Raw genomic sequence first — 27,894 nt, 5'->3', positions numbered from 1 at the left:
ATTTGATTGAATCACAGCCCCAGGAAAAGGACATAGTCAGGAGGAAAATAAAAATGTTTACTCAAAAGATAAGCTATTAAATTTTCTTGGTGGATAGGAATTAGAAAAAGGATTTTCTTCCTTTATTGGAAATCGTAAAAATTCATAATTCAAAAATGGAACTACCCGAAGTTGTGTCGGTAAGAAAATTCAAGGAGTTAGCCCCCGAGCAAAAGGATGAAGTTTATGAAACCATTTTGGAATTGGCCAGAGTCATTGATGACTTACCCAAGAAGTCGTTACGCAAAACTTTGGATTTAACCTTGGCCATATTGGCATACAAGGGCCAGCAAGTCAAAGAGCTGGAAGCGGAGCTAGATGACAAGGATCAGGGAAGTTTGGGTAAGTCTGTTTTATTTTATTTATGAATGACCTCACTTTGTTTTAACCGTCGTGCTTTTTACGATTTAGAGTCGCACAACGACCGTTTGGTGGATGAAAATGAAAAACTGAAACGCATGATTAGCGATTTGGAGGATGAGCGTTTGGAGTATAAAAGGAAAATCAAAGAGGTGGGTAGACCTTTAAAAAATTAATGTTAAAAATCCACGTCTGCTTGGAGACCTTGACAGATAATTTAAAAATATCCACGTCTGTTTGGAGACTTTGAACATTTTATTCGGAAAAAATCGTCGGCTATTTTGGAGACCTTAAAGAATTAATTTGGATTCGGAGACTCTTTGGAGACCTTGAAAAATTAAAATTTCTGCTCTTATTTTTATTTCAGCTAACCGAAGAAATGTTTTCCCTGCAGAAGAGATTGCAAGAGGCAGCCAATGCTGAGGGCAGTGACAAGGACTCATCCGATCCCTTATCGGAATTGGATAAACAGGAGACCCTGCTGCGTAATATCAACACAAAAAATAAACACATTAAACGTCTGCTAAGGGAAATTGAGGTAAGAGGTTTCAATATTTATTTCCAATTTTCTAACTAACTTTCGATTTTAAATTCCCAGTCTTTACAAAATCAAAATATCGAACAATCCAAAACAATATTGACCTTAGAGAAGGATTTACAACACAGCAAGGAGTCCGTGATGAAACTCAAGGCGGATATCACTTTGCTGCAAAGTGAAAACTCGGCCCACAAAGAGAACATTGAAGAATTGAACATCGAAATTAAGCGCCTGGAAGGACAGGTGACCTATTTAGAAGATGAGCGTGACAAAAGTGAGGCAGAAGTAAAGGAATTTGTGGACAAATTGGAGAAAAAGGCCATGGCATGGAAGAAAATTATCGATGAAAAAGATCGGCAATTGAGAAAACTCAAGGAGAGAAGTGAGCGACCCGAAGATGCGGAAAGCGTCAGAAGCAGTAGTGAGGCCACCAAGGAGAGTGAGGTCACAAATGAGCAGGAGGAGAGATCACGATTGTTGCATGTAAGTAGTAAATCTCTTTTTTATATGCCAAATATTTCATCGATTCTCTCGCCCTCTCAGTCCCTCGAATGCCGTGACAAACTCATCGAACAACTGGAATTAAAAATAAAAACAATGGCCGAAGAAATGATTGCCTCCACAAAGCTAATGAATAAAATCACTGCCGAGCGGGAACACGAACGCAATCCGAATAATCCCCGACCTTGCTGCAAAACCATTGAAATGGCTTTGAAGACCAGTAACGATAAGGTACGGGAACTTACCGAAATGTTGGAGCGGGCCGAAGAAGAATGTTGCTTGAAAGCTAAACAAGCTTTGGAAGCTTCCAATGCTTTGACGGCCTATCAAAAAGGTGAAGATGGTTTGATGACTGCCTTAAGGAAATGTTCCTCGCTGGAGAATAAATTACAATCGCGTGACAAACAAATTAGGGCCTTAGTTATGGAGCTAAATTCTCTACATGAAATAGCTCAGGAGAATACGCTGCTGAGGAAACGTCTCAATATTCCCGAGGATGTGATAATAACAACGAAAAATCTCACCGCAAAAGAGAGAAATAAAGAGAAAATGATTGAAAAGCTGACGTTGAAATTGAGAGCTTCGGAGGAGATGCGATTGCAGCTGAAAATGGAGAAGTGTGATTTGAGGTGAGTTCCAAAAATCCAAGTCTGTGTTGGGACCTTGAAAAAAATATTAAAAAAATTATATTTATTAAAATCCAATTCTGTGTTGAGACCTTGAAAAATTAATTTTAAAAATCCACGCCTGTTTGGAGACCTTGAAAAATAGTATTAAAAATTTCCAAATGTTTTGAGACTCTGAAAAAAATATTTTTAAATAATCAACGCCTGTTTGGAACCTTGAAAAATTAATTTTAAAAAAATGTTTTTAACAAATACCACGCCTGTACAAATCCACGCGTTCGGAGACCTTGAGAAATTATTTTCAAAAATCCACGCCTGTATGGAGGTTTTGAAAATATATTTTTAAAACCCTTGAAAAATTAAATAAAATCCTCACCTTCTTTTTTTATTCCAGAAAGGAATTACTGGAACTCCAGCGTCAGCTAAATATTAGCCCTGAGGCCCGGACCATATCTGAGAACCCTACACTTACCACCACTGAACCAAAACGGGAAGAGCAACGTGCCGAAGTACCCTTACCCAAATCTCCCAAAATTACACCAAAGCGTAGAAATAGTTCCGCCACACACCACAACGATGCTACCAGAGAAATTGGCGAAGTCGAAGATTCTTCGAATTCCGCAGATGCCTCGTTGATGGTTACCGTTTGCAATCAATGTAATGGCAATATGAGAATTGAAATCCAGGACCAAACTACCAGAGACATGGATCTTAAGTATCAGGAAGCCTTGGAGGAAAATGAAATCTTGAGGCAGGGCATGTTGGAGATTTTGGAGAAACTGAGAGAATATGATGGTGAGAAAGAGATTAGAGATGAGATTTAGATTTTATGTAAATTTATTTTTTTGTATTTCAGATTGTTCCGATAATATTACCATAAATGATCTGCTACTCGAACGTTTAATTAGAGCATTGAAATTGTCCAACTCTTCCCGAAATTCTCCCAAACATTTACATAATGAACTGCAACTGCTGAAGGAGAGAGAAAAGGCGCTGGAAGAGAGATTAACAGGGCATATACCACAAATCACCCAGCAGGAAATGGTGGTGACAAATGATCAAGAGGAAAATCCCAATTCAGAAGATCTTAAATCTCTGGAAAGTCTACGTGAGGAGGGTGAAATAAAGTCTCTACAGGAATCATCACCTTTACAATTACCCCAATATCTGGATAGTTCCACAAGACCCACCACACCCAATAAAAGTATAAATATACCAAATATACAAACACCACGAGAACCCCTGGACACTGAAGCTCAACGGCAACATGAACTGGATTTGGATGAAATGAAAATCTATAAAAAATATTATGAAGAGCTACAGTTGCACATGAAGGCCAGTGAGGGGGATCTCATGCAAACATGTGCCCAACTTACCGATAAAGTTGTCAATTTGGAGAGGGATTTATCAAGGGAAACCAAAAGTTCCGCTTATATGCGTCAGGATTTCGATACAACTTTAAATAATTTGAAAAATCTTGAACTACAACTAATCGACAAGGAAACTAACTACAAATTGGAAATTTCCGCATTGAAAGCCACAATTGAAAAACTGGAACACGAATTGGAATATCACAAAGCAAATTTCAGTTACAACCAAGAAGATTACAATGATTTGCAAAAATCTCTACAACAAAGTCAGACACAATTGGCCCAGCTCATCAAAGAGGTGTTGGCGGGGAAATATGGCAACGATTTGAAAATACCCGATATGTGTATGGATTATGGTATTATCCAGGATGATTTACAATTATCCTTTGTCACACACCAAGAATTTGAAATACAAAAACAGACACTTAAAGAATTTGAGGCTCAGCGTTCGGAACTGCAAAGGAAAATATCCCAGTTGGAATCGTTACTTGAAATTGCTCAAGATCAAATAAGTTCACAACAAAAGCTGCTAAATGATATAACCGATAATCACATTAATTTACGGCATCTGGTGGCCGATTTGCAAAGCTCAACGGAGGAGAAGTTGTTAATGGCGAAAATTCAAAGGGATTTGGATGCGGGTAAGCACTACTCAGGCATCTTAATATTAAAATATATATATATATATAAAATTATCTCTTCTCTCATCCAGCCAAATCGGAAATCAACAACCTAAAACATGAACGTGATACCCTAAAGCTGCAGGCCAACACCCTACAACAGGATCTCATAAGTCGTGAGAATGCCAACAAGGATTTGACACACAGCTTCCAAATTGAACGCCAAAATGCCAACATTAAAATCAAGTGGGTCTTCATTCTGTCACTCTCTCTTTTTTCACAATATTTTTTGTGATCTTATCCCTCTCCCTCTCTTCTTTCAGATTTTTACAAAAATCTCTAAATTGTCTCCGTGAAAAATATGCCAAATTTACACCGCTTGTCTTCCTCACCAATTTTGTATTTTCCTATAATAAATTTCTGCAAAGAACTTCGAATCCCAATTCTCCTCTTAAAAAGGATAATAGGGAAGATATTCAACAAATCGTGGATACAGTATTGGAAGAACTTCTACAGGAGAAAATTGGACACATGGAGGCTAATCAACAATTAATTAAGGTAAGAAGGATGGAAGAAATAAAAATCGCAGGCCTATTTTAAACCAGTAAGGAAAGTAGTAAATTCGGCCTGGGCCGACTATATGATACCCTTCAGCACTTTTGGTATATTCAACAGAGGAATCCTAACAGACGTCACATTTTCGAAGGACCAGTAAAATGAAATTGGATCCATAAACATGTCGCTCAGATACAGTTGGTCAGATATAGAGTTGCTTCTTACAATGGGACAAAATTATGTAAATCAAGTGAAAGCAAATATCAAGCGGACACCCGATATTTGATAAATATAAGGAGTTTGGTGCACCTATATCTAAATCTGAACCGATCTCAACGATACTTGCCAGAGATGAATTTATATTTCGTGCAAATCGAAAGATATTTAGGGACTTTGGAACCCCATTTACCTTAAATCGGACGAAAATATATATATGGGAGCTATATCTAAATCTGAACCAATTTTCACGAAACTTAACGCACATCATTATAGACTCCATTAGGTACACTATGCCAACTTTCGTGCAAATCTAAAGATATTTTGGGACTTTGGTGCACCATTTACCTTGAATCGGACGAAAATATATATGGGAGCTATATCTAAATCTGAACCTATTTTTCACACATCATTCTAGATAGGGTATGCTGAATTTCGGCCAAACAAATGAGCTGTGCCAAATTTCACCCAAATCGGATTATTGATCACAATTTAACACCAACAGACGGACGGACGGACATGCATAAATCGACTCAGAAAGTGATTCTATTCATATTTTCAAAAGGAACCATGTGTCTATCTCATTTCCTTTTGCATGTTACAAACATAGTGTGTGGTGAAGGGTATAAAAACCGACAACAGTTTGGAAAACTTAAAAAAAAATCATTTAAAAAATCCACGAATTTTTGGAGACCCACGCATTTATTAACCCTTTGATACCCCATTTTAATTTTTTTTCATTTACAGCTCGTCAAATCGGAAACCCAATGTAAACTATACGAAGATCAAATAAAACATCTCGAAAAGAAATGCTTCGATCTGGAAAAAGATCTTCAGGAAATGAAAATACGAATGGCTACAGAATCCGAACATTGGCATACTATCGAAGCATTATTTGGCAAGGATAATGGTAACAAAGAAAATGATGAGGTAGATGAGAAGGAAAAAACTTTCAAGGAAGAACAAATCTCCACCATGGAAATTGGTTGCAACACAGAACCTCTGATTACATCACCGCCCATACCAGCCGAACGAAAACTTTCGGCCAAATCGAGACGAAGATCCTCTATTGAAATGATAGATCGGAATCTATCACCCATACAAACACCCACAAAGCGAGTCATAAAAGAAGTGGGTACACAAACAGAAGACTTGAACAATCAGGCTAAGAAAGTAGATATTGAAAGTCCTGCCAAGGAAGAAATAAAACCGAAGAGTCCCGAAAATAGGAAGACACCAACTTCAACTTGTGAAGTAGAGATTCAAACTTGCGTGCCACCATTGGAATCGAAAACAGTACAAACTCTTGAAAATGATGCGAAGGATATGGAGAAAGAATCTAAGGAGAGTCCCAAGGAAACGGAGCTAAAGGGAGCCTTAATGAAATTACAAACAACGGAGGAAAGGTAATGAAATATATGGTCAATATTTTTGTCTCATAAAATAAATCAAAATATTCTCCTCAGTCTGTCGGAAGCCCAGCGGCAAATAGAAGATTTAAAAACCCAACTGAAATCCTTGAACAACTCTCAAGAAGCCCAAACACCACCTTCAGCAGCCACTGAACAAAGTATGCCTAGCCTTCAATCCGATGTTATTGAGGTACATTTTTTTCATAATATTTACAATCCTTCCCCTAAAACTGTCATACGATTTTATTTTTGTTTTAGAAAACAATTTTATCCTTCCACACTTTATTGAGTGAAAAGGACAAATCGATTGGAAAATATCAGGACCTACTGCAAGCCGAACGTGAACAGGCCCACCTGAATGTTGGCAAACTCACAGGAGAGATTGATGGCCTTAAGAATACCATCACAAATCTAAATTTCAATATTAAAACCAAAGATATTGAAATTTTGGAATTGAAAACGCAATTGGAAACATTAACGGAGCGTCGCAATTCAAATGAGAAATTGGAATTGGCAAGAAGCGTTCCTGGCCCTGAGGAAAATGTCGATAATAGTCTGCATGAAATGACTGATGAAAAAATTGAAGAATTATTTGAAGAGAATTTAAGTCCTACGGCGGGACCAGCTTCTCCTGTAAAAGTAGCTCAGGCATCCGTCACGGAGAAACATGAATTGGAAGGTGTCAAAGATATACCCGAAAACTATTCAAAACAATTGAGAGAGCTAAAGGAGAAGGCCAGCTATTGGGAGAGCACACTGAAAGTGAAGGAGGATGAGATTGCAATTTTGAGAGAAAAGTGAGTATATAGCGAACAAATTTTGAAAAAATATTTAAAAAATCAACGGCTGTTTGGAGGCCTAGAAAATTTAATTTTAAAAACGCACGGCTGTTTGAAGACCTGGAATATTTAATTTAGAGAACCCACGACTGTTTGGAGACCTAGAAATTTTATTTTTTAAAACTCCACGGCTTTTTGGAGACCTTGAATATTTTTTTTAATGATCCAAGCCTTTCTTGTAATTTATTTTTTCAGAATTCGCCTACTGGACGAGCGTGATAAGACCCCGGCAAATAATAATCTGGAAATTGAACAGCTAAGATCCCTGCTGGAGGAAAAAGATCGTCACATCAATGAACTAATGGACACATTAAATAATTTCCATGTAATGATCCTGTAAAACGTTTTTTTTTCTCCAGCCATTTAATTTGTATGTCAAAATTCATTTCAGGACGATCAGCAACGTTACATCAATGATTCCTCCAATTATTCAGCCGATCAAATTGCCAAACTGGCCAGTGACTTGACACGCACAGAGGCCACCAATAAAATCTATCAAACTCAAGTGGAGGCAATGCGCAAACAGTTGGCCAATTTGGCCCAGCGCGAGAAACAGGCACGGGAATTAAATCAATCTCTGCGACAGCAGCTTATCAAACGACCCGTGGTATCCATTAAAACGGAGCTAAATGCCCGTGTCAAAAATGAAAATTTGCAAAAGCGCCTTCAGCAACTGGAACTCGACCTGGAGGAGGCAAGGGCAGAAATTCAAAGACAGAAGGCGATAATTGAAAGCAAAAGGGCACGCAGCGCCAATGAGGTGGGCCTGTGGGAGAAACAAAAACGTTGGCAGCAAAGTGCGGAAAAATACAAAGCCAAGCTGGAGGAAACTGAAGTCATGTTGGAAAAGACCCGAAGCCTGTTGCAATCGGCTCGCACCACTATAAATCGTCTGGAAAAAGACAAACAAATCTTGGAGGCCAAGTTGAGTCGTTTCACCCAGCAGCATGTTCAAAATTCGATGAAATGTTGTCGCACACCCTCGTGTCCCAATCTACATCATCACGGCTCACCGGGACATGGCAGCAGTGGTGGCGGTGGTGGTGGAAAATATACCCCCTCAGAAAGTCCTGAAACATACACGGGGGCCAGCAGTGAATGTAGTTCTCCGGGACGTTGTTCGTCCATTCAACAGCCATGTGGGAAAACACATTTTTCGCCATCCGCTTCTGTCCAAGAGGCTCATGATGAAATTATACAGGCCCTCAAGGCTCGCATTGAAATGCAACAACGGAAAATATTGGCCTTGGAACTGGAGGGTAAAGGTAGCAATGCCTTGACCACAGAAATGGAAAAACTTCAAGAGAAACTTTCCGCCATTGAGGCACAAAATATCCGGTTGGAGGCTAAGAATTTACAGCTGCAATTGGACAATGATTTGCTGAGGCAGGGTGATGGCACCGAACGTCTGCAAAAGAGAATAAAACATTTGGAAGAGTGAGTAAAATTTTTTCTATACGGAAAAAATTGCACTGATGTGAAATTTTTTCTATAAGCAAAATAGGAAATTTTTGAAATACGGAAATTTTTATTTCAATGATAAATATTTAAATTATCGATTTCTTCTCTTTAAAGCTATATAATTGCCCTCAAAGAAGAAAGAGCTTCCTCCGAGGCTCGACGGGAACTCTGCAAATGCAATGGCCTTAAGGTAAATATACAATCGGGACAATCTGCCGAACACACTATAATATCTTTGAGAAATATTGTCGAGAAATTAAAAGCCGAAAATAAATATCTAAAAGATGGCCGTAGATCCTGCGAATCCAGGGTAAGTTTTTTGAAACAAAATAATAGGAAAAATGTCAACTTACCCCATCTTCCATTTTAGATTTCCATGGACAATTCTGGGCCTGATTCAGCACGTCTACAACAAATGTATAGCGAATCAATGGATAAAATTGCAACGCTACAAATGGAATTGAAACAACAACAGCAACAAAACAAATGTCCTCATTGTGAGAATAAAAATAAAATTCTAGACAATCCATCATCCTTGACGTCGTCATCGCTGCAAGATGAATTGCATTATGTTAAGGGACAATTGATTAAGAAGACACAACTGCTGCAAAAGGCCAAAGTCCTGCTGACACGTGCCGCTGCCAAGGAAAAAGTTTTGAAAGAACAATTGTCGATGTGGAAACGTAAATGTTCGGAGCTGCAAAATGTACCGGTGATTGATGAAATTAGTGAATAAGTGGAGTCCTTTTTTGTTTTGAAAATTTGGAATAATCATATCTTATTTTTGTTATGTTCAATTTATTAATTTGTTTGTTTTCGATTTGTTCTGAAAAGAAAATAAAAATCTGGTATTACTTTTTAATTTATTTTAATTTAATTACTTTTTATTTCAAATTGGAAATTTGCTTTGAATATTTTTCTTTTAATTCATTTCTACTTCATTGGCATTGTATTTCAATTGCAAAACTATGGTATTTGGTGATGTCTGATCGGCCACATTTATTTGTTGGCCATCCTTAAGGCCCAGTTCACCCAATGATTGGGTCAGATTTGCCCGAGTACGTTCTTCAATGCTTTTTACTGTCGACATATAAAGTGTTTTATTTTTACCATCCATCATAGTTGTGATACCTGGAAAAGAGAGGGGAACATAAAGAATATGCTCAAGAGAAGAGAAATATAGAAAGAGAAATATAGAAATTTGTATTTAAAAAAAAATTCGAAGTTTATTTAATTTATGAATTTAATTTATTTTCTATAAGGGAAAAATTGCACTGATGTGAAATTTTTTCTATACTCAAAAAAATTGCACAGATGTGAAATTTTTTCTATACTGAAAAATTGCACAGATGTGAAATTTTTTCTACACTGAAAAAAATTGCACAGATGTGAAATTTTGTCTATACAGGAAAAAATTGCACTGATGTGAAATTTTTTCTATTCGGGGAAAAAATTGCACTGATGTGAAATTTTTTCTATTCGGGGAAAAAAGTGCGCTGATGTGAAAAAAATTGCACTGATGTGAAAAAAATACGGAAAAAAATTGAATACGGAAAAAAATTGCACTGATATGAAATTTTTTCTATACGAAAAAAATTGCACTGATGTGAAATTTTTTCTATACGGAAAAAAATTGCACTGATGTGAATTTTTTTCTATAAGGGGAAAAAATTGCACTGATGTGAAATTTTGTCTATACTGGAAAAAATTGCACTGATGTGAAATTTTTTCTATACGGGAAAAAATTGCACTAATGTGAAATTTTTTCTATACGAGGAAAATTTGCACTGAGGTGAAATTTTTGCTATATGGGAAAAATTTGCACAGATGTGAAATGTTTTCTATACGGGAAAAAATTGCACTATGCGGGAGAAAATTGCACTAATGTGAAATTTTTTTCTATAGGGAAAAAATTGCACTGGGGTGAAATTTTTTCTATACGGGAAAAAATTATACTATGCGGGAGAAAACTGCACTAATGTGACATTTTTTTCTATACGAAGAAAATTTGCAGAGGTGAAATGTTTGCTATATGGGAAAAAATTGCACTGATGTGAATTTTTTTCTATACGGGAAAAAAATTGCACTAATGTGAAATTTTTTTCTATACGGGAAAAAATTGCGCTGATGTGAAATTTTTTCTATACGAGAAAAAATTGTTGCTTACCTGGCTGTTTCATTTGAAAGCGAGGATTTTCGCACAAGATCTTAATTAAATCCTCCAAAGTCGTTGTATTCGGATCTTCGATATTCACAACCTGTGGTACATTGCTGCAAGCCAAACAATTTTCCGATTTCTCTGCAGCATAGGTGTACGTATAAATGCCATCGATATCATTGAAATTCATATAATTGGACATGCTGTCATAACAGCTGGTGGCCAATTTAAATACCTCCGTTGCACAGGCAGCGGCAATAACTGCATTGGTACTAGCCACCGCGGGTATTATGTGTTTTATAACACCCTGAACAAGACGATATGTCACTCCACTTATATTATACTGATTGGCACGCTCCAAGGCACGTTCGTATACCCAACCAACATGCTGGGGATCATCACCATCCAAGGTGCAATTGAATGGATTCTCTTTATCCCATTGTATTATCTTGACATATTCAATGCAATGTTCCGGCAGTCGGGGTGTATTAGCTATCGTGCATAGGGGATAATTAATTTGTGGCGGAAACAAATCCAATGTACACTCGATGCATGCCGTAAAACTGGGTAATATAACACGGGCATTACCTTTAAAACCTTCAGTGCCACCATCAATCATGGGTATAATTGACGACGGATCTACACTACCATCTTCGTCATTATAGCGTAGCATTGAAATCAACATGCCATTTATCCATCTACGGGCCACAATGGAATCCAAACCGCAAACGATAATGTGGAATTGTTGATAAAATGATTCATCGAAATCTTGTATCTTGGCACAGTGCGGCGTGACATGGCATGTTGGTATGCGCTTGTTGATGAAGTTCGCCGCGCACTCAGCCTTGGAGGAGCCAATATCGTTGCGACGAAACAAAAATTGTCGATTCAAATTGGACAATTCAATGGTGTCCATATCAATGACATGGATGTCACCGAAACCCATAAGGGCCAGGTCTTTTAACAACTCACATCCTAAACCACCAGCACCTGCAAAATAGAACATTAGGGACATTAAATACCAAACATTTTTGTGGAAAAAAAAACTGTGCAATTCCAGTTCCTTACCAATAACCAACAGTTTACAGGTATTTTGTAAAAATTCCAAATTATCAGGAGCCGGCGTAAAATCGGCCTTACAAAAAGGACCAGCCCTTTCCAAAATATGTCGCAAACTATGCCATCGTTTGCTGTTCAACGAACTAGTAGATGCTGGTGACATGGTGGAGCTCATATTCCCGCAATTCCTGGCCAATAGATTAACACCGAAAACAATAATTCACAATTCCAATCATTCACAATAGCAACGATGATTTTTTTGCAAATTGCCAGGAATGTCAGATGAGAAGGGGCAATGGTTTATTACGAATGAGGCGATCAAAAGCAATTTTCAAAATTGCCGGTTTTTGTTTAGAATAAGTTGAAAGGAAATGAATAAAACAGATGATTGAGGTTAGGGTTGCCATGCTTTGTATGTTTATATTTATTGTTATTAATTTCGGCAATATAAAAACTGGATTTGCTTTTATTTTTATTTATTAAAATTGTTTTTCCATTTTTTATTGAGACTTTGAAAAAATGAATTAAAAAACCTCACCTGCAATGAGAGCCTAAAAATTTATTTAGAAATTCCACTGTGCAGGGCCCTTGAAAATTCCACTCCTAAGCAGAGTTATTAAAAATGACACAAATCAAAATGCGTCATCCTTGGCTGGTGAGGATAACAATTGCACCAGCACCGATAATGAAGATTCCATTGAATTTCAACAAAGGACTAAATATTTTCGTAAAAAAGTAGCTAATGCTATAGCGCGCACAACAACAAAACCTCGAAAAATTTCCACTCCTATGCAGAGACCTTGAAAAAATTAATTTTAGAGCAGCCGCTTCTGTGTTGAAGCATTTAAAAAAACCACTCCTGTGCTAAAGAAAATAATTATTAAAAAAAATCGACTCATGTCTTGAAAAATTAATTTTAAATCTAGGTTTGTGTCTATATTGAGGCCCAAAAAAAACATTTTAGAAATCTTCGTCCGAGTTAAAACCTTGTAAATTAATTTACAAAAATTCACGCCTAATTGGACATCTTGAAAAAAAATTTTTTTAAGAAACATGCCTGCATACATTTCACATGTAATTCAAGGCGATCGAGCCCATTAATAAACAGAATTACAATATACATAGTACACAATTAACTCCTCCTTAAAAGATAAAACTACTCCACTTAGCATAAATAATATTAATATTATTTAAAAAACAATTAAATGGAAAATTAATTTTAAAAATAAGTAGGGAAAATATTTTTTAAATCCATTGTTGTAATACAAATTACAAAATTATTCTTCGAGAAATCCTATTTTTAAATATGAAAAATATTTTTTAAAAAATCCTCTGTTAAAATATAAAAAAATGTATTTAAAAATTCATCGCTGGGTCAGATTTTTTTAAAAAAGTACATTTTTATAAAGAATCGTTTTAAAATTATTTTAAGAAAAATATTTATGAATAGTAAACTGTTTTAGCAATAAATAGAGCAAGATTTTAATTGAAATTATTTGCATTGTGTGTTCTGTGGCATATTTCTCTATGGAGGAACGCTTTTTACTATAGTTTGCCAAAAAGTTCACACAAGTATCCGTTTAAATTTGACATAACTGACAACATATGACTTTGCCGAGCCAGTATTATTTCGACCGGCGACAGTAAACAAATTGCAATAAGGAAGAGGAAAATAATATAACAATTACAATTTTATTTCGCTTTTTCCTAAATAATAAATTACAACAATTACAAAATAATTAACAAAATTCAAACTAAATATATATTTCTCTTCAGTGAATTGTATTGTCGGCGCTCCTCTTTACCAATCAGTCAACTTGTAACTCTGATTGGCGTCGGTTGTTGGTAGCAGAAATTTGATTGCTTGTTCATTAATGTTTAACACGGCGCGTATCGATATGTTATAAATAATCTAATCTCTCTGACGAAAATCCTAATCATATGATATTAAATACTTTCTAAATACAACAACGACCAGAGTAATATCGCAGCAAAAGACGTACAATTGTGTTAATTTGTTAGGCCTAGCATGGTGGGCATCGCGTGCTATTTGTGAGTTTATAAAGAGTGTGTCATAAATATTTATGAATGAATGAAAAGTGAAATTGTCTAATTTGTATGATTAAAAAAGAAGTATATGAAAATAAAACAACAGTTATTGGCAATTATCTGATGTATGCAAGTGAAAGAAAAACACAAAAAGAAACCCGAATCCCCCATTAATGCAACTCGGAAATAATGCATTTGCAAAATTTTGAAGGTCATTGTTCTCTGTTTGGCATCAAACAGCAAATATAAACAAGATAGGGACAGAGAGTTGAAGAGCGACAACTCTCGCTCTCTCTTGTTTACAGCTGAGATTTCTCTGTGTTACGGGTGTGGAGAAATTTGTTGTTGTTACACTGGGATTATTTGCGGTTTATTTTGTGTGAACGAAGTGTGGGTGGGGGATGCAGAATCAAGACCGGCCCGCCCGTCATTCTATAGAGCATAATTGAAAAAAAAAATAACAAAGGAAGTTTTCATAAATGTCAATATTTTCGGACAAAAACAACGGCGATAAAATGCAAATTTGAGTAAAAAACCAAAAGCAAATCCCAAGCCCTTGAAACAAATTGTGCTGCAACAATCAAAAGAAACATGGTTCGCCTGGATCAAGAAGAACGTTACACGCTCCTGCCCCTGAGTTCTTCCAGTTCAAATGACACAAATCAAAATGCGTCATCTTCGGCTGGTGAGGATAACAATGGCACCAGCACCGATAATGAAGATTCCATTGAATTTCAACAAAGGACTAAATATTTTCGTAAAAAATTAGCTAATGCTATATCGCGCACAACAACAAAACCTCGAAAATTTTCCGCCTATACATCGGTATCCGCAAATCAATCACCTGCTTCATTATCTGCGCTACTATCAAATAATCGTCGTAAATTGTATAGCAGTCGAGGATTTGGCAAGCGATTTCTGCGACTACTCTTTTGTGTTTTTATGATACCTATGTCGCTATTTCTGCTCCTCTACAGTTCTATATTTTCCGGATCGTCGTCACGACAATGTAAGTGGGAATTATTCAAGTGTGTATTTTTTAATATTTTCCTATTTTTAAGAATTGACAGATTAACAGATCGTGAGAGTAATTATTTTAGAGTGCCTATATTTTTATATATTCAGCCTTGTGGCTAATGAGGGTATGTTCACTTCGATAATGTGCCTCATCATTAAACCCTAAAATGTTGCTGAAAATTAATCATCATGAAAACGGACTATCCGATTTTTTTTTTTTTTATTTATTTCAAGAAAAAATATACACATAATAATATAATAGCCCCAGCGCCTCTTGGGCATTTTAGGGGCAACTGATTAAAATTTCAAAATTTCAAAACATACTTTCAAAATAACAAAGAATAAAAGTGAAAAGAAATAATTTTAGCTGGGATTTAAAATTTGAGATTCTGGGAATATTTTTCAGACTTTGAGGGAGATGATTGTATTCAGAACAATTCATTTATTCAGAACAGAACATTCGAACCGAACTTTGCACAACCTAATATTTGTACCTAGCCTGTATATTGTTGGAAGGTGGGACTTGTCGGCGCATTCCTTCTAAGTACGTCCCCTACAGAAGGTCAACATTTTTAAATTGTTACAAATCCAATATTCATGTCCGATTTTGTCTAAACTTTGCAAATCGTAATATTTTTACCAAATCCTGATCAATTCCGAAGATACGATTCATTCATCCACTTCTTCTGGTATCTCTCTCACAATGTATCAACATTTTGAAAACTCAAAACGAATGCAAGGTCCGATTTCATTCAAACATCGCAAATCGTTATACTTTTGCCAAACCTTGGTCATGTCCGAAAATGGACCCATCGTTCTGGTACCTTCCTCACAAAAGTGTCATTATTTTGAAAATTTGTTAGTTAAATACCAAGCGAATTGAATGTCCGATTTTATGCAAACTTTTCAAATCGTAATACTTTTACCAAACCTAGATCATGTCCGATCATGGTACCTCCCTCACAAAGTATCAAAAATTTGAAATTTTGTTAGTTCAATGCCAAGCGAATGCAGTGTCTGATTTGACCCAAACTTTGCACGTCATAATATTTTTAACTTGGCTAGACCAATTCCGAAGGTGGGACCCATCGGCCCACCCCTTCTGGTACCTCCCCCACAAAGTTTCAATGTTTTGAATTTGTTTTTTATTTCAATATCAAACGAATGGAATGTCCGTTTTCACTCAAACTTTAAAAATCGTAATACTTTTACCAAACCTAGATCATACCCAAAGTTGGGCCCCATCGATCCACTCCTTCTGGTACTTTCACTGAAATGAGACAATATCTTAATAATTAACCCAATATCAACGAATGAAATGTCCGATTTGATCCAAACTTTGCAAATCGTAATACTTTTACCAAACCTACATCATACCAGAATATGGGACCCATCGATCCACTCCTTCTTACACCTCTCCCTTTTTTTCTTTTTATATTCAATTAAAATTATTTTCCTTCTCTTCTCTTCTCTTTTTCCAGACCCACTACCCGATTGGGATTTCGATGTCTCACGTAATATAAGTGATTATGTTTTGCCACTGAACGACACGACGATATTGGAGCCACGACAAAAATGTGCTGATAAATTTTTTCTATTAATTATTGTATGCTCCGGTTTGAATAATTTCGAAGCAAGGTGAGTGTGTAGAGCAAATTGCCATTTATCTCGTTAATATTTTGACGAAATCTTTTCACTTGTTTTTTTTTTTTATTATTATTATTGGTTTATTCATGGAACCCAACCAACCATTCAGTACTTCAGTTCAGCTGCCAGTTTCATTTTTCTACTATCACATTTGATTGATAAGCTTTTGGGGGGACAGTAATGATTTGATAAATTGTTATAATTGGTAAATGAAAATACTGAAAAAGAACGAAGAAAGAAATCAACATTGGGAAACCTACATTATGAGGGATTTTTTGTCTAATATTGGATTTATTATCGACAAACTATTGGAAAGGCCAATAAAATATATTTGGTCTGGTCAACTAAACTACCACCACTTTCTAAGTATCATAAAAAACTTAAATTGAACAGGGAAATTAATGTTCGTGATAAAATAATCGCGTGTCTTATGCTGCCGATCATGTTGTTTTGTTTTAAATTGTTATTCAATATAGACTCCGTGATAATCTGACTCACCTGAATAGTCTTTCGGCTAAATATGGTTATATATTCGTTAAATTTATTCCCTTAATTTTATCATTTGGACAGTTCAATATTACAAAACTTTTTGGAATCTCTAAATGCAAAAGTCATATTTTGAAATAATACTGATATTAATTGAGATATTTTGCTTCATATCATCTAACCTTCGTATGTGTGTTCCACACCCACTCCCTGCCCCTATTGCACAATTTTCTGTTAGAAGAGTTTATTGACAATACAATTCATTGCCAATAACCGTTGTAATAAATGGCAACTTTCGTTTTGAATATCACTTTTATTCTTATCTCTGATATTGAATAGTTAAAATCGAATCGTAGTAATTTAATGTAAAAATGTTTATTATTTTTCAATTATCTTTGTTTTTAATTTTAGACTGGGCTAAAATATAATGAATTGCATATACTTATAAACACATATATATATATATATATATCTTATTATTTATTGCTGTGTCAGGTTCTAAGCAAAAAAACAAAGTATTAGTAAATAGTTTACGGACACGTAGCTCAAGCGAAATTGAAATAAAAAATTCGTTGTTGTAGCAAATCGGAAGTACGGAATGTTATTAAAAACCAGCAAGGAAAGTAGTAAAGTCAGACTGGGCCGACTACATTATACCCTTTAAAACTTTGGGTATATTCTATATATGTATCCTAACAGTCGTCGCCTTTTCGAGTGAATATTAATTCACTTTTCATGAAACTTAGAACACATCATTCCGGATCTAATTTAATACCCTATGCCAAATTTCGTGCAAATTGAAAGACATTTAGGGACTTTGGTGCCTCATTTAACTTAAATCGAACGAAAATATATGGGAGCTATATCTTAATCTTGCCCGATTTTCTCGAAACTTAGCACACGTCATTCTAGACTCAATTCAGTACCCTATGCAAAATTTCGTGCAAATCGAAAGATATATAGGGATTTGGTGTCCCATTTACCTTAAATCGGACAAAACTATATATGGAAGCTAAATCTGAACCGATTTTCACAAAACTCAACACACATCATTCTGGACCTAATTGAGTACTCTTTGCCAAATTTCGATTAAATCGAAAGTTATATAGGGTTCACCATTTTCATAAAATCGGGCGAAATTATATACCGGAACTAAATCTAAGTCTGAACCGATTTTTACGAAACTCAGCACCCACCATTCTGGACCTAATTCAATACACTATGCAAAATTTCGTACAAATCGAAAGATATATAGGGACTTTGGTGTCCCATTCACCTTAAATCGGACAAAACTATATATGGTAGCTAAATATTAATCTGACCCGATTTTCTCGAAACTTGACACACTCCATTCAAGGCTCCATTCAGTACCCTATGCAAAATTTCTTGCAAATCGAAAGATATATAGAGACTTTGGCGCCCTATTTACCTTAAATCGGACGAAAATATATATGGGAGCTATAACTAAATCTGAACCGATTTTCACGAAACTTGACACACATCATTCAAGGCTCAATTCAGTACCCAATGCACAATTTCATGCAAATCGAAGGATTTATAGGGACTTTGGTGCCTCATTTACTTTAAATCGGACGAAACTATATGTTCTGGTTTTTTTGTGTTATTTTCCGATTCGATCTATAGGCTACAATTATAAGCCGAACAACACAACCTACGGTGAAGGGAATATGGACAAGTAATTAAAAGTGATGTACTGAATATTGGTAATATTCGGAAAATATGTCAGTGTAAGAAGATGTGCTGTTGGCCTCTAATCGGGCAATAGATTGCAACTATCACGAAATATTACCCAGGCTCGGAATAAAAATCCGCAGAAAGATAGAGTTCTGTGATAGTTGTTTTGGGTATTGTATGGCCCCGTCCGACTATACTGCTTCGCTGACTGGTTTATTAATATTTTTATTTTTTCTTTTCAATTTCAGACAAACAATACGTGAAACCTGGGGCAATACAACCGAATTTAATTACCACATGTTTGAAAAACTACATTCACATTTGAGCGACAAATATTTGCCGACGAAAAAACAACGCCTGAAATATTATCGGGAATTTCTAAAAATGAATGGAAATGTAAGTTAACGGATGCTTTGGGGTAGCTTTATTTATATTTCATATCTCATTGTGTCCGATAAGTATTTTTAATAAATGCATTTATTTTAATTTCAGCAAACCTCAACGTTTCACACAGCCACTGTACCTGTGCGTATTTTATTTCTATTGGGACAAAATAAACAGGAATTTGCACAACAGCACACAAGCAACGGTGGTGGTACTTTTGGAACAACAGCAACTATAAGTAGTGGTAGCAGTCACAGCACTGGTGGTGGTGGCGGCAGCTCACTTTATTTCAATGAAACCCAGACACGCCTAAGACAAGAAGCCGAACAATATGATGATATTATACAAGAACAATTTATCGATTCATATAATAATCTAACGATTAAGTCAGTAATGGCACTGAAATGGATCAAAGAACGAAATTGCTTTCGACAGGCGGCGTTCTTTATGAAAGTTGACGATGACACCTTTGTTAATGTGCCCAACCTGCTACATTTCCTTTTGGGCGGCACTGTGCCCCTTTACAATGAAACCTTAGATTATTACGATAGTAATTCCTATCAAACGCTCTCCGATTTAAATCGTCTAAATGCCACTGTCAACTATATGGTGGGTTATATGTTTTGTCGCGCTCCCGTCCTATCGAATGTCAAGAGTAAATGGTATATGCCATATTATATGTATCCGCAGGATATGTATCCCCACTATTTATCCGGTTCCGGATATCTAATGTCCATGGATGTTGTGCCCAAGCTGTATAACGCTGCTCTCAACACATCATTGATATATTTGGAAGATGTCTATGTGACGGGAATAAGTGCCGAAAAAGCCCACTTAAAACGGCATCATCATCCACTATTCAATTATGCTAAATCGAAACATATGTGCACCTATAAGGGTATGATCTCAATGCACAAGCTGCGTGTCGAAGATATGTATGCCTCATATAATTTCGTTACAAATCTAACATATCAATGCCCGCCACCGGGTAAATATTTTAAGCGTATACGACTGCGTAGATTAAATGGTTGTGGTTAGGTGGTATAATATGCGTACTATACTATAACATAATGTATTAAGTTAATGTCCATAGAACACACACATAACTATATGTATGCAAACGCACATTATTATTATTTTTATTATTAAGTTGGCACAAATACCACTCAGTATGTTGTAGGACTTTTTTTTAAATTTAAGTTTTTTGTTTGATAGATCTATGTTATACATGGTCAGTATGGAAAAATATGAAATGTTTCTACAGTTCTACGGGCATAATTAATTTTTACAAAATTGTGTGTTTATCGACTTTTCAAATTCCTGTAATCAATTTTTGTTACACAAAATGCGACCATGTATTTTGCCTTCATTTTGGGATGCTTGCCTTGTTACTGACAAAAAGAATCAGTCTAGCCATGTGTTATTAAAAAAAATGTTTTTGAAAATCCAAATCAATAAAAAAATTGTTGGAAAATATATATTTAATTTTTTTTAATCTATTTGAACACATATGTATCTTTTAAAAATATCTGGGTTGTGTTTGTTACTGAAAACAATTTAAAACAAATTGTATTGGTCCTTACCAGATCGTTTGGTCCTTATCATATAAGATAAGAGGTAAAAAAGTTCAAGGAATTTGAAAAAAATAGTCAATTCGCCATTTTTTTAAATATTTATGCTTATGATAAATAAGTTATGTGAGTATGGTGATATTTGACACAATTGGATAATTTATTGTCATAAGAAATTTATGATCTTGTATATCACCAGTATTGTATTGTAAAGGCTTTGTATTATATATGCATCTTTAATCAAAAATAAAAAAGTATTTGTTTAAACAAATACTGTTTGCGGACACGGCAATTTCGTATATTATGGATAAATAGTTTTATTAGAATATCCAATTGTGTGTATAAAAGAAAAATCATTTTGGCAATTTATTCGTCATAATTAAGTATTCGTTTCAGAGAATTACATATATTTTATTTAAGATAAATATTTTTATGGAAAAGTATTATCTGTTGTGTAGTTCAACTATATCAACTATACTCACATAAATTAATATTAAACTATACACAAATGCAAATTTCCAATTTAAAATTCAATCCCATGCTGTAAAGAAAAATCATATTTTTGTGATCTTTTTTTTTAAATTTAAGTTAGCAATTAAATGTGTCTTTTTTTTTGTATTCACATTAAACGATTTATTTAAATTTCATGATCATCTGCTCATAGCTATTTATCGTTGGTGCTCATTTGGACTTGTGTATTATTAATTAAAAAAATTATGTTGTTGTTTTCTGTAAATAACTATTTGGCTGTTAATAATTTATTTAAACTAGTAAAATTTTAAGATATTTGAACATTGAAAATTAAATGTATTATTAGTATTTTTGGAATGTGAAATAAAAAATTAAAGGCAATCAAAATTTAGTCAAACATAAATTATTTTTTTATTTGGTATTTCAAAATTTTGTATTTTTTGGAATGTGAAATAAAAAATTAAAGGCAATCAAAATTTAGTCAAACATAAATTATTTTTTTATTTGGTATTTCAAAATTTGTTGAAAAAAAATCGTCACCAGTATTAAATAATGACAAATTAATGAAAGAAATGTAAGCCAATTTTGGCCCTTAATAGTACGTTTACATTGTACCGGATTTAGTTAACCCAGTGGGTTTCAATTGTCAATTCCATTGCATATTTGTCAAATAAATCCGCATAAAGTAGGTTAACCCTGCAAAAAGTTCTAATGTAAATGCCGTTTAAAACACAATTTTAAATCCACGCCAGTGTTTGTGCTTTAAAAAACATAATTTAAAAAAAATAAATAAAAAATCCTCGACTGTGCTGCACCTACAAAATATAATTGTAACCAGTAAGGAAAGTAGTATAGTCGGACTGGGCCGACTATATATTACCCTTCACCACTTTGGGTATATTCTACATGTGTCACCTAACAGACTCCGCCTTTTCGAAAGAACATTGGCATGAAATTGAACGAACTTGAATATGTGATCTTTATGCCTTTCTGGAAACAATGCTAAATTTAATTTACATAAAATCGGACGAAAATATATATGGGAGCTATATCTAAATCTGAACCGATTTTCACGAAACTTTGCACACATCATTGCAGACTCAATTCAGTACGCTATGCAAAATTTCGTGCAAATCGAATGATATATAGGGACTTTGGTGCCCTTTTTACCTTAAATCGGATGAAAATATATATGGGAGCTATATCTAAATCTGAACCGATTTTCTTCAATTTCAATAGGGTTCGTCCTTGGGCCAAATAAGTGAGCTGTGACAAATTTCATTCCAATCTGATCATAAATGCGACCTGTACTTTGTTTATAGTTTAACATCTACAGACGGACGGACATGCATAAATCGACTCAGAAAGTGATTCTATGCATATTCTCAAAAGGAACCATGTGTCGTTTTCTTTTGCCAGTTACAAACATATGCACAACGACATAATACCCTGTACCACAGAGTGGTGAAGGGTATAAAAATCTGTTTTTGCCCTTAAACAAAAATTATTTTAAAAAATCCACGCTTGTATAAAAGAAAATAATAATTTAAAAAATCAACGCTGGTGAAAGCTGATTTGATTAATGAAAATTTTGATTAAACAAAATCTAGGCTTATTTCCCTGGCACCTATATTTTTTTACTTCAATAACTTTTTATAGTTCCCATTTTTTCCGTTTAGCACACATATTTCTAGTATATATGTAGTTAGTATTAGAATAGGCTAGAAATGTAGATAGTAAACAAATACATACATATAATTTAGAAAAAATAATAAGTAGTAGCTACAAAATCCTAATTTCATCAAAAAAAAAAAGAAATTGCTATGAATGGCAAATTTTCTATCCTAACACAAAAAAATAAAAACACACAAATCTATAGGTTATAATAATACAAAGTACTCGAAGTATGTCCATTAGATTTTAAATAAGTAAAAAATTATTATTTATCCTGACTAAATATGTTTTTTTTTTTTTCAATAAAAAAACCTTCCTATATTAGAAAAATGGCTCAAAGTGATATAGGATTCCGTCTATATCAAACCACATTGGCTGATCTATGACTATTCGTTAGTCTAAATTTATTAGAAATATATTCAGTAAAAATTATTGATATGAAAATAAATTAATTTGGTTGTCATGTTTTATATACAATTAATTAAAAATAAGGAACAATCACAACACACCTCGATTATAAAGTATTATTCTCTAATAATAAAAATAATGAACAAAACTATTCAAAGAAAAAAGTCTTCCCAAATTCGAAAAATAAAAAAATATATGAAAATAAATGTTAAAAAGAATGAAGTTTTTTTCTTTGTTTATTTTAAGATTTGAATTTATACTAAATAACAAATAATTAATGGAATTGTTGCAATAAATAAATTCAAATATAACGAAATGTTATTTTAAAAATAATAAAAATTTTATTTTTTTGACTTTATTGTTTAGTGGTTTGTATGAATAATTCAAGCTATAAAAAATAGCCTTTTTAATTTTTTCAATCTATCGTGTATAAGTTCTCTTATTTATTAATACAAAAATTAGGAAATCCAGGTTTAAATAATGTCTTAAAAAATTCAAGGCTAGGGCTTGGCATTGAAAATGTATTTTAAATAATATGCCTTGATGAAAATATAAATTTTCAATAAAAAATGTATTTTCAAAACCCTACAAAAAATCTCGGGAGTGAAACCCACCCATTTTTAACCTTTGAAAAAATATATTAACAAAATCTAAAAAAAAGTTTTAAATATCCAAGATTTTAACATTTCTGTGGGCTGATAAAAAAAAAATTAAAAAAAATCCTCGCCTGAGTTGCTTGATAAAAAAAATATTTTTAAAAATCCATGTTACATTGTTCTTTTTCTACTTCAAATGAGTTTTTTATATATTTTTTTAATACAATTAAAATTTCAACTTAAGTGTAAATAAACAGCAATTCAAAAGTGATTTTTTTCTCTAAATACTAAAACACATTTTTGTTATAAAAGCTGGATTACATCAAAATTCTTAACAAATTATAGCATTAAAAACAATATTTGGAGAATAATTATGTTTTTACGGATGTTGGGACCTTGGGTAGACCAAATTCATCGGTTTCGATGCCACTCTGAAATGAAAAAATGTGGAATTAAAATCAGCACACAACGACAAAGATAACTTCAGATAGTTTTGGAATTTTAGATAAAATAATCAACTTCTTTAACCATCTCAATTAATTTTTTATTTGCAAATCATTGGTTTAAAAAAATATTCTAAAAAATAAGTTAAATGGACTTTAAAGCATTTTTTCTTTTTAATGAACGCTAAAAAAATATTAAATGTTAATGATCTGAAATTATTTTAAAATATGGGTTTTTTTACAAAAATACAAGTTTGGTTCTGCCAGTTAAAAATATATATATTTAAAACCCTAAGCTCATTGGACTGAAATTCATTGAAAAAATATTATATAAAAATAAAATATTATATAAAAATCCGCGCTTGTTTTTATCCTTACATTTTTTTAATCTAAACTTATATATATGCTCCTTAAAATCCCTCTTATTGGTATGGTGATCCCTGAAAAATATTCTTAAAAAATGTTCGCTTCTTTTTCTTATGTAAATATTACAAAAAAATATAATAAAATATTACAAAAAACTAAAGCTGAATGGTCCATTAAAAATTCTTTAAGAAATCAATTTTTTTACGACTGATAGTCCTTTAAGAAAAATTCTTAATTCTCAAATGTTTTTGACTGAATTTTCTGTATAAAATTCAAGCATGTATTTAAAAAACAAAATTGTTGGAGCCTATTGTGCTTAAGCCTATTTTCATTTGCCCACCAAAACAATGTGGTATATCCATCCACCTTACCTTACTACCCGGAACTAGACTATCAGCACCCGGTTCTCTATCCGGAGCCGAGGGTGCCTTTACAACATCATCCAAATAGCTGGTATCATCATCGAGGGCAATTTCATCACCCAAAGCGGCCAATTCAGCTTCCAATTCATCGTCATCGACCTCGGGCATGCCATATGTGCGACCCATAACCTCTTGGACATCATCGGCTTGTTCCAACATATCGGCCATATCATCGTGTATATCCTCGATTTCTTCAATATTGATTTTCTTGAATTCTTTTTGCATTTGTTTGACACCAGCCTTCATGGCCACCACCGTAGCCTGGGTATCCTTCAACGATTGGGCAGCATAATTTGCCTGTTCCATGTTAAATGATTGATTGCGCAAGGCTTCAACTTGTTGTTCATAACTAAACAAATAATACTTCATTAATAACAAATTAATCGTTGTTTTTAAGAAAACCTTCACTTACGCCTTCTTTTGTTTCAGCACACGCATTGCCTTTTGTTTAACCGAATTCTTTGCCGGTCCCTCACGCATCTTGGACATTTGTTCACGATATTTACGCAGTTCATTTTCCAACTTGTTGACTTTTTCCTCAATGTTGGCTGCGCGTTCATCAACCTTTTATTTGGTAGTTAAACAAATAAAACAATGAGATTTTTTAATTATTTTATACATTTTTTTTCTCATTCGTTACTTACTCCCTTGATGCAGTCATTGATATTTGGTGGTGGCACCTTCTCTTTACCACGGCCAAACAAGCGATTCATTTTGTAGTTGTTTTATTAGTGGAAAATTTAAGATTTTATTTAAATGCAAAATTAATAAAATTATTTGCTTTTTGGCTGTAAAATCTTCAGAATTTTTCCAATTGATTTGTTTGCTAGTCAGCTTCACACAAAGATAAAAATGACTAATTCAAATGTTCAATTGAACGATTCACGAAATGGAACAAGTGAACTAGGTCTCATTATCAAATGTGTGGAAGGCAAAATCGAAAAAAATCTAATATGTTACGAATGTGAGTGTATGGCAAAAACAATGAAAATGTTTACGAATGGGAAGAGGTGAAAATTAGAGGCAGCTGTAGTTGTCCTTATAGCTGGTTTACATAAGGTATGTTCCCATACTGAACGAATCTACAATTTGTTTCGTTATCATAAAGGAAAAATTGTTATTGTAGGAAAAATTAGTATTTTGCAGTAGAAGAACAGACCAATAATACTGTATTTTTTCATATGTGATTCATATAAGCTTCGTTCCTTTACGTTTTTTATATCACAATGAGGAGAAGAATACATTTAATTTGTCATTTCGTTTGCAATATCTTGACATGTTCCAAATTACGATAGATTTTGAAGTTGATGCAGTTCACGGTAAATTCACAGATTGAGTAAATTGAATTGAAAATTTTCGAGCTCTATTCATGGGATTTTTTAAACATATTTTTGTGTCATATTCAAAATGACACAAGTATTACGTTACCATGTATCACGTTATAACGTTATAAAATAAAGGAGACACCGACAAAACTCAAATATGACTGTGATATTCCTTTATAATTTGACATTTAATAATAAACGAATGAAATAAGCTTGCCTTAAATCATTTTATGTACATCCATTATATTTAAAGGACCCTATACACTATTAATCAAGTCGTCATGCCGACGAACCCCTTTTTGTATATGTGAGATTGACTAGTGTATGGCAAACTCTTCAATCACTCTTCCAAAAAATCAGTTGTATTTTTATTCCGTCACAATTCTATTATTTTTGTACACATAATTATTTACTGACAACTTTCGAAATGAATATTATTCACCAGGGTTTCATTTTCAAAATAAAAACTATTTAGATTTTTTTTCAAAAAAGAACACATACTATGATAAATGCTGTATGGCATGATGTATAGTGTATGGGACCCTTAAGACTGACTGTATTGACATATATGACAGTAACATTGCGGGAACACAGCAGATGTATCATGCTTAATATGTACATTCCGTGATTCAATAATTATCTCCTTGTGTCTTAAACAAAACTGGCAATGCCATATCCCCATTACTTTTGTTTAATCACATGGCAACACCCCATAAAGCATGCCATCAAAAACAAAACTTGACAGTTCTAAAAGTAGTTCTAAATTTCAGTTTGCAAACGGAACGGTAACAAAAGAACAGCTGATAAAACAATTGGCCATCTGTCATAATCGTGAATTCAAAGAGAGAACATCGACCGAAAAGAGGACGGATGGTGTCACAAAAAAATAAAGCACTGAATTTAATACTTAAATAATAATGAGGAATTTAGAAATCATACGTTTTTACGAAGAAAAATACCAATTAAATATATAATAGAAATAGTTGAATAAAGTGCAATATATAAAATAAGAATAAGTGAATGAAAATATTTGGATATAAAAAGAAAAGCTCTCATGTGAAAGAAAAAGTTATATTTGCTCAAGTGTCTTCTTCTAAACAAAAGAAAAAATTTCAATTTTAAGCAAAAAGAAACAAAAGCAATTTTGCTCAGGAAGTTGTTGTAGTGTATTACTAAAGAAAATATAGAAAAAAACAAGGTAATTGTGCCATCCTGCAAAAAACAAATTCAAGGCAGCTAAATGTCAGCCGACTAAGGCTCTGTTCTGTTCCGTTCACCATCAATTTCTTTGTGTGGAAAATTTGCTGTGACGTTTGCCATCATTCACCCACTTGTTTGTTTGTTGGCGAAACAGACTTCGTCCATCATAAAAATATCATCACAGCTGTTAAAGCAGGGACCAAAAGGGAAAGCCAAACACATATCGTTGACACAATGACGTAGATACAGCGACATTGTTTATAAAACAAATTTTGGGAATTTCTACCTCCATTACAACAAAGTATTCAAACGAAACGTAAAGTTCATACACACCCACAACAATTTGCAAATACCAGACACCCACACACGCCATAGGGGCAACTTGG

At 33.9% G+C, this 27,894-nt stretch overlaps 4 protein-coding genes across 4 annotated transcripts; 2 read left to right on the top strand and 2 right to left on the bottom strand.

Moving 5' to 3' along the window:
- The first annotated feature begins 155 nt into the window (after window positions 1-155).
- On the top strand, window positions 156-9,273 carry LOC133322501 (centrosomal protein Cep290). The gene is made up of 16 exons (XM_061531489.1): window positions 156-381; window positions 451-551; window positions 767-937; window positions 998-1,420; window positions 1,481-2,067; window positions 2,459-2,859; window positions 2,921-4,075; window positions 4,147-4,300; window positions 4,378-4,612; window positions 5,573-6,231; window positions 6,292-6,427; window positions 6,496-7,034; window positions 7,272-7,401; window positions 7,468-8,513; window positions 8,652-8,847; window positions 8,908-9,273. The coding sequence occupies exons 1-16, from the start codon at window positions 156-158 to the stop codon at window positions 9,271-9,273; spliced, it is 6,525 nt and encodes a 2,174-aa protein (XP_061387473.1).
- A 176-nt stretch (window positions 9,274-9,449) lies between these two features.
- LOC133322492 (nedd8-activating enzyme E1 catalytic subunit) lies at window positions 9,450-11,931 on the bottom strand. Its single transcript, XM_061531481.1, has 3 exons — window positions 11,764-11,931; window positions 10,705-11,685; window positions 9,450-9,668 (listed from the first exon to the last, which is right to left on the bottom strand). Exons 1-3 carry the CDS (start codon window positions 11,927-11,929, stop codon window positions 9,460-9,462), a joined length of 1,356 nt encoding a protein of 451 aa, XP_061387465.1. The 5' UTR covers window positions 11,930-11,931; the 3' UTR covers window positions 9,450-9,459.
- Window positions 11,932-14,394: 2,463 nt separating this feature from the next.
- On the top strand, window positions 14,395-20,077 carry LOC133322500 (uncharacterized). Its single transcript, XM_061531488.1, has 4 exons — window positions 14,395-14,812; window positions 16,302-16,458; window positions 18,897-19,044; window positions 19,141-20,077. Exons 1-4 carry the CDS (start codon window positions 14,395-14,397, stop codon window positions 20,068-20,070), a joined length of 1,653 nt encoding a protein of 550 aa, XP_061387472.1. The 3' UTR covers window positions 20,071-20,077.
- Window positions 20,078-24,123: 4,046 nt separating this feature from the next.
- Window positions 24,124-25,704, bottom strand: LOC133322493 (charged multivesicular body protein 5). Its single transcript, XM_061531482.1, has 4 exons — window positions 25,628-25,704; window positions 25,396-25,547; window positions 24,933-25,332; window positions 24,124-24,183 (listed from the first exon to the last, which is right to left on the bottom strand). The coding sequence occupies exons 1-4, from the start codon at window positions 25,694-25,696 to the stop codon at window positions 24,124-24,126; spliced, it is 681 nt and encodes a 226-aa protein (XP_061387466.1). The 5' UTR covers window positions 25,697-25,704.
- Window positions 25,705-27,894: the final 2,190 nt, after the last annotated feature.

Source organism: Musca vetustissima, unplaced genomic scaffold (genome assembly GCF_032173495.1).
Source record: "Musca vetustissima isolate MV318-11 ecotype Yass unplaced genomic scaffold, APGP_CSIRO_Mvet_v1 utg451, whole genome shotgun sequence".
NCBI classification, from domain to species: Eukaryota; Metazoa; Arthropoda; class Insecta; order Diptera; family Muscidae; genus Musca; species Musca vetustissima.
This window is presented reverse-complemented; position numbering and strand designations above follow the sequence as displayed.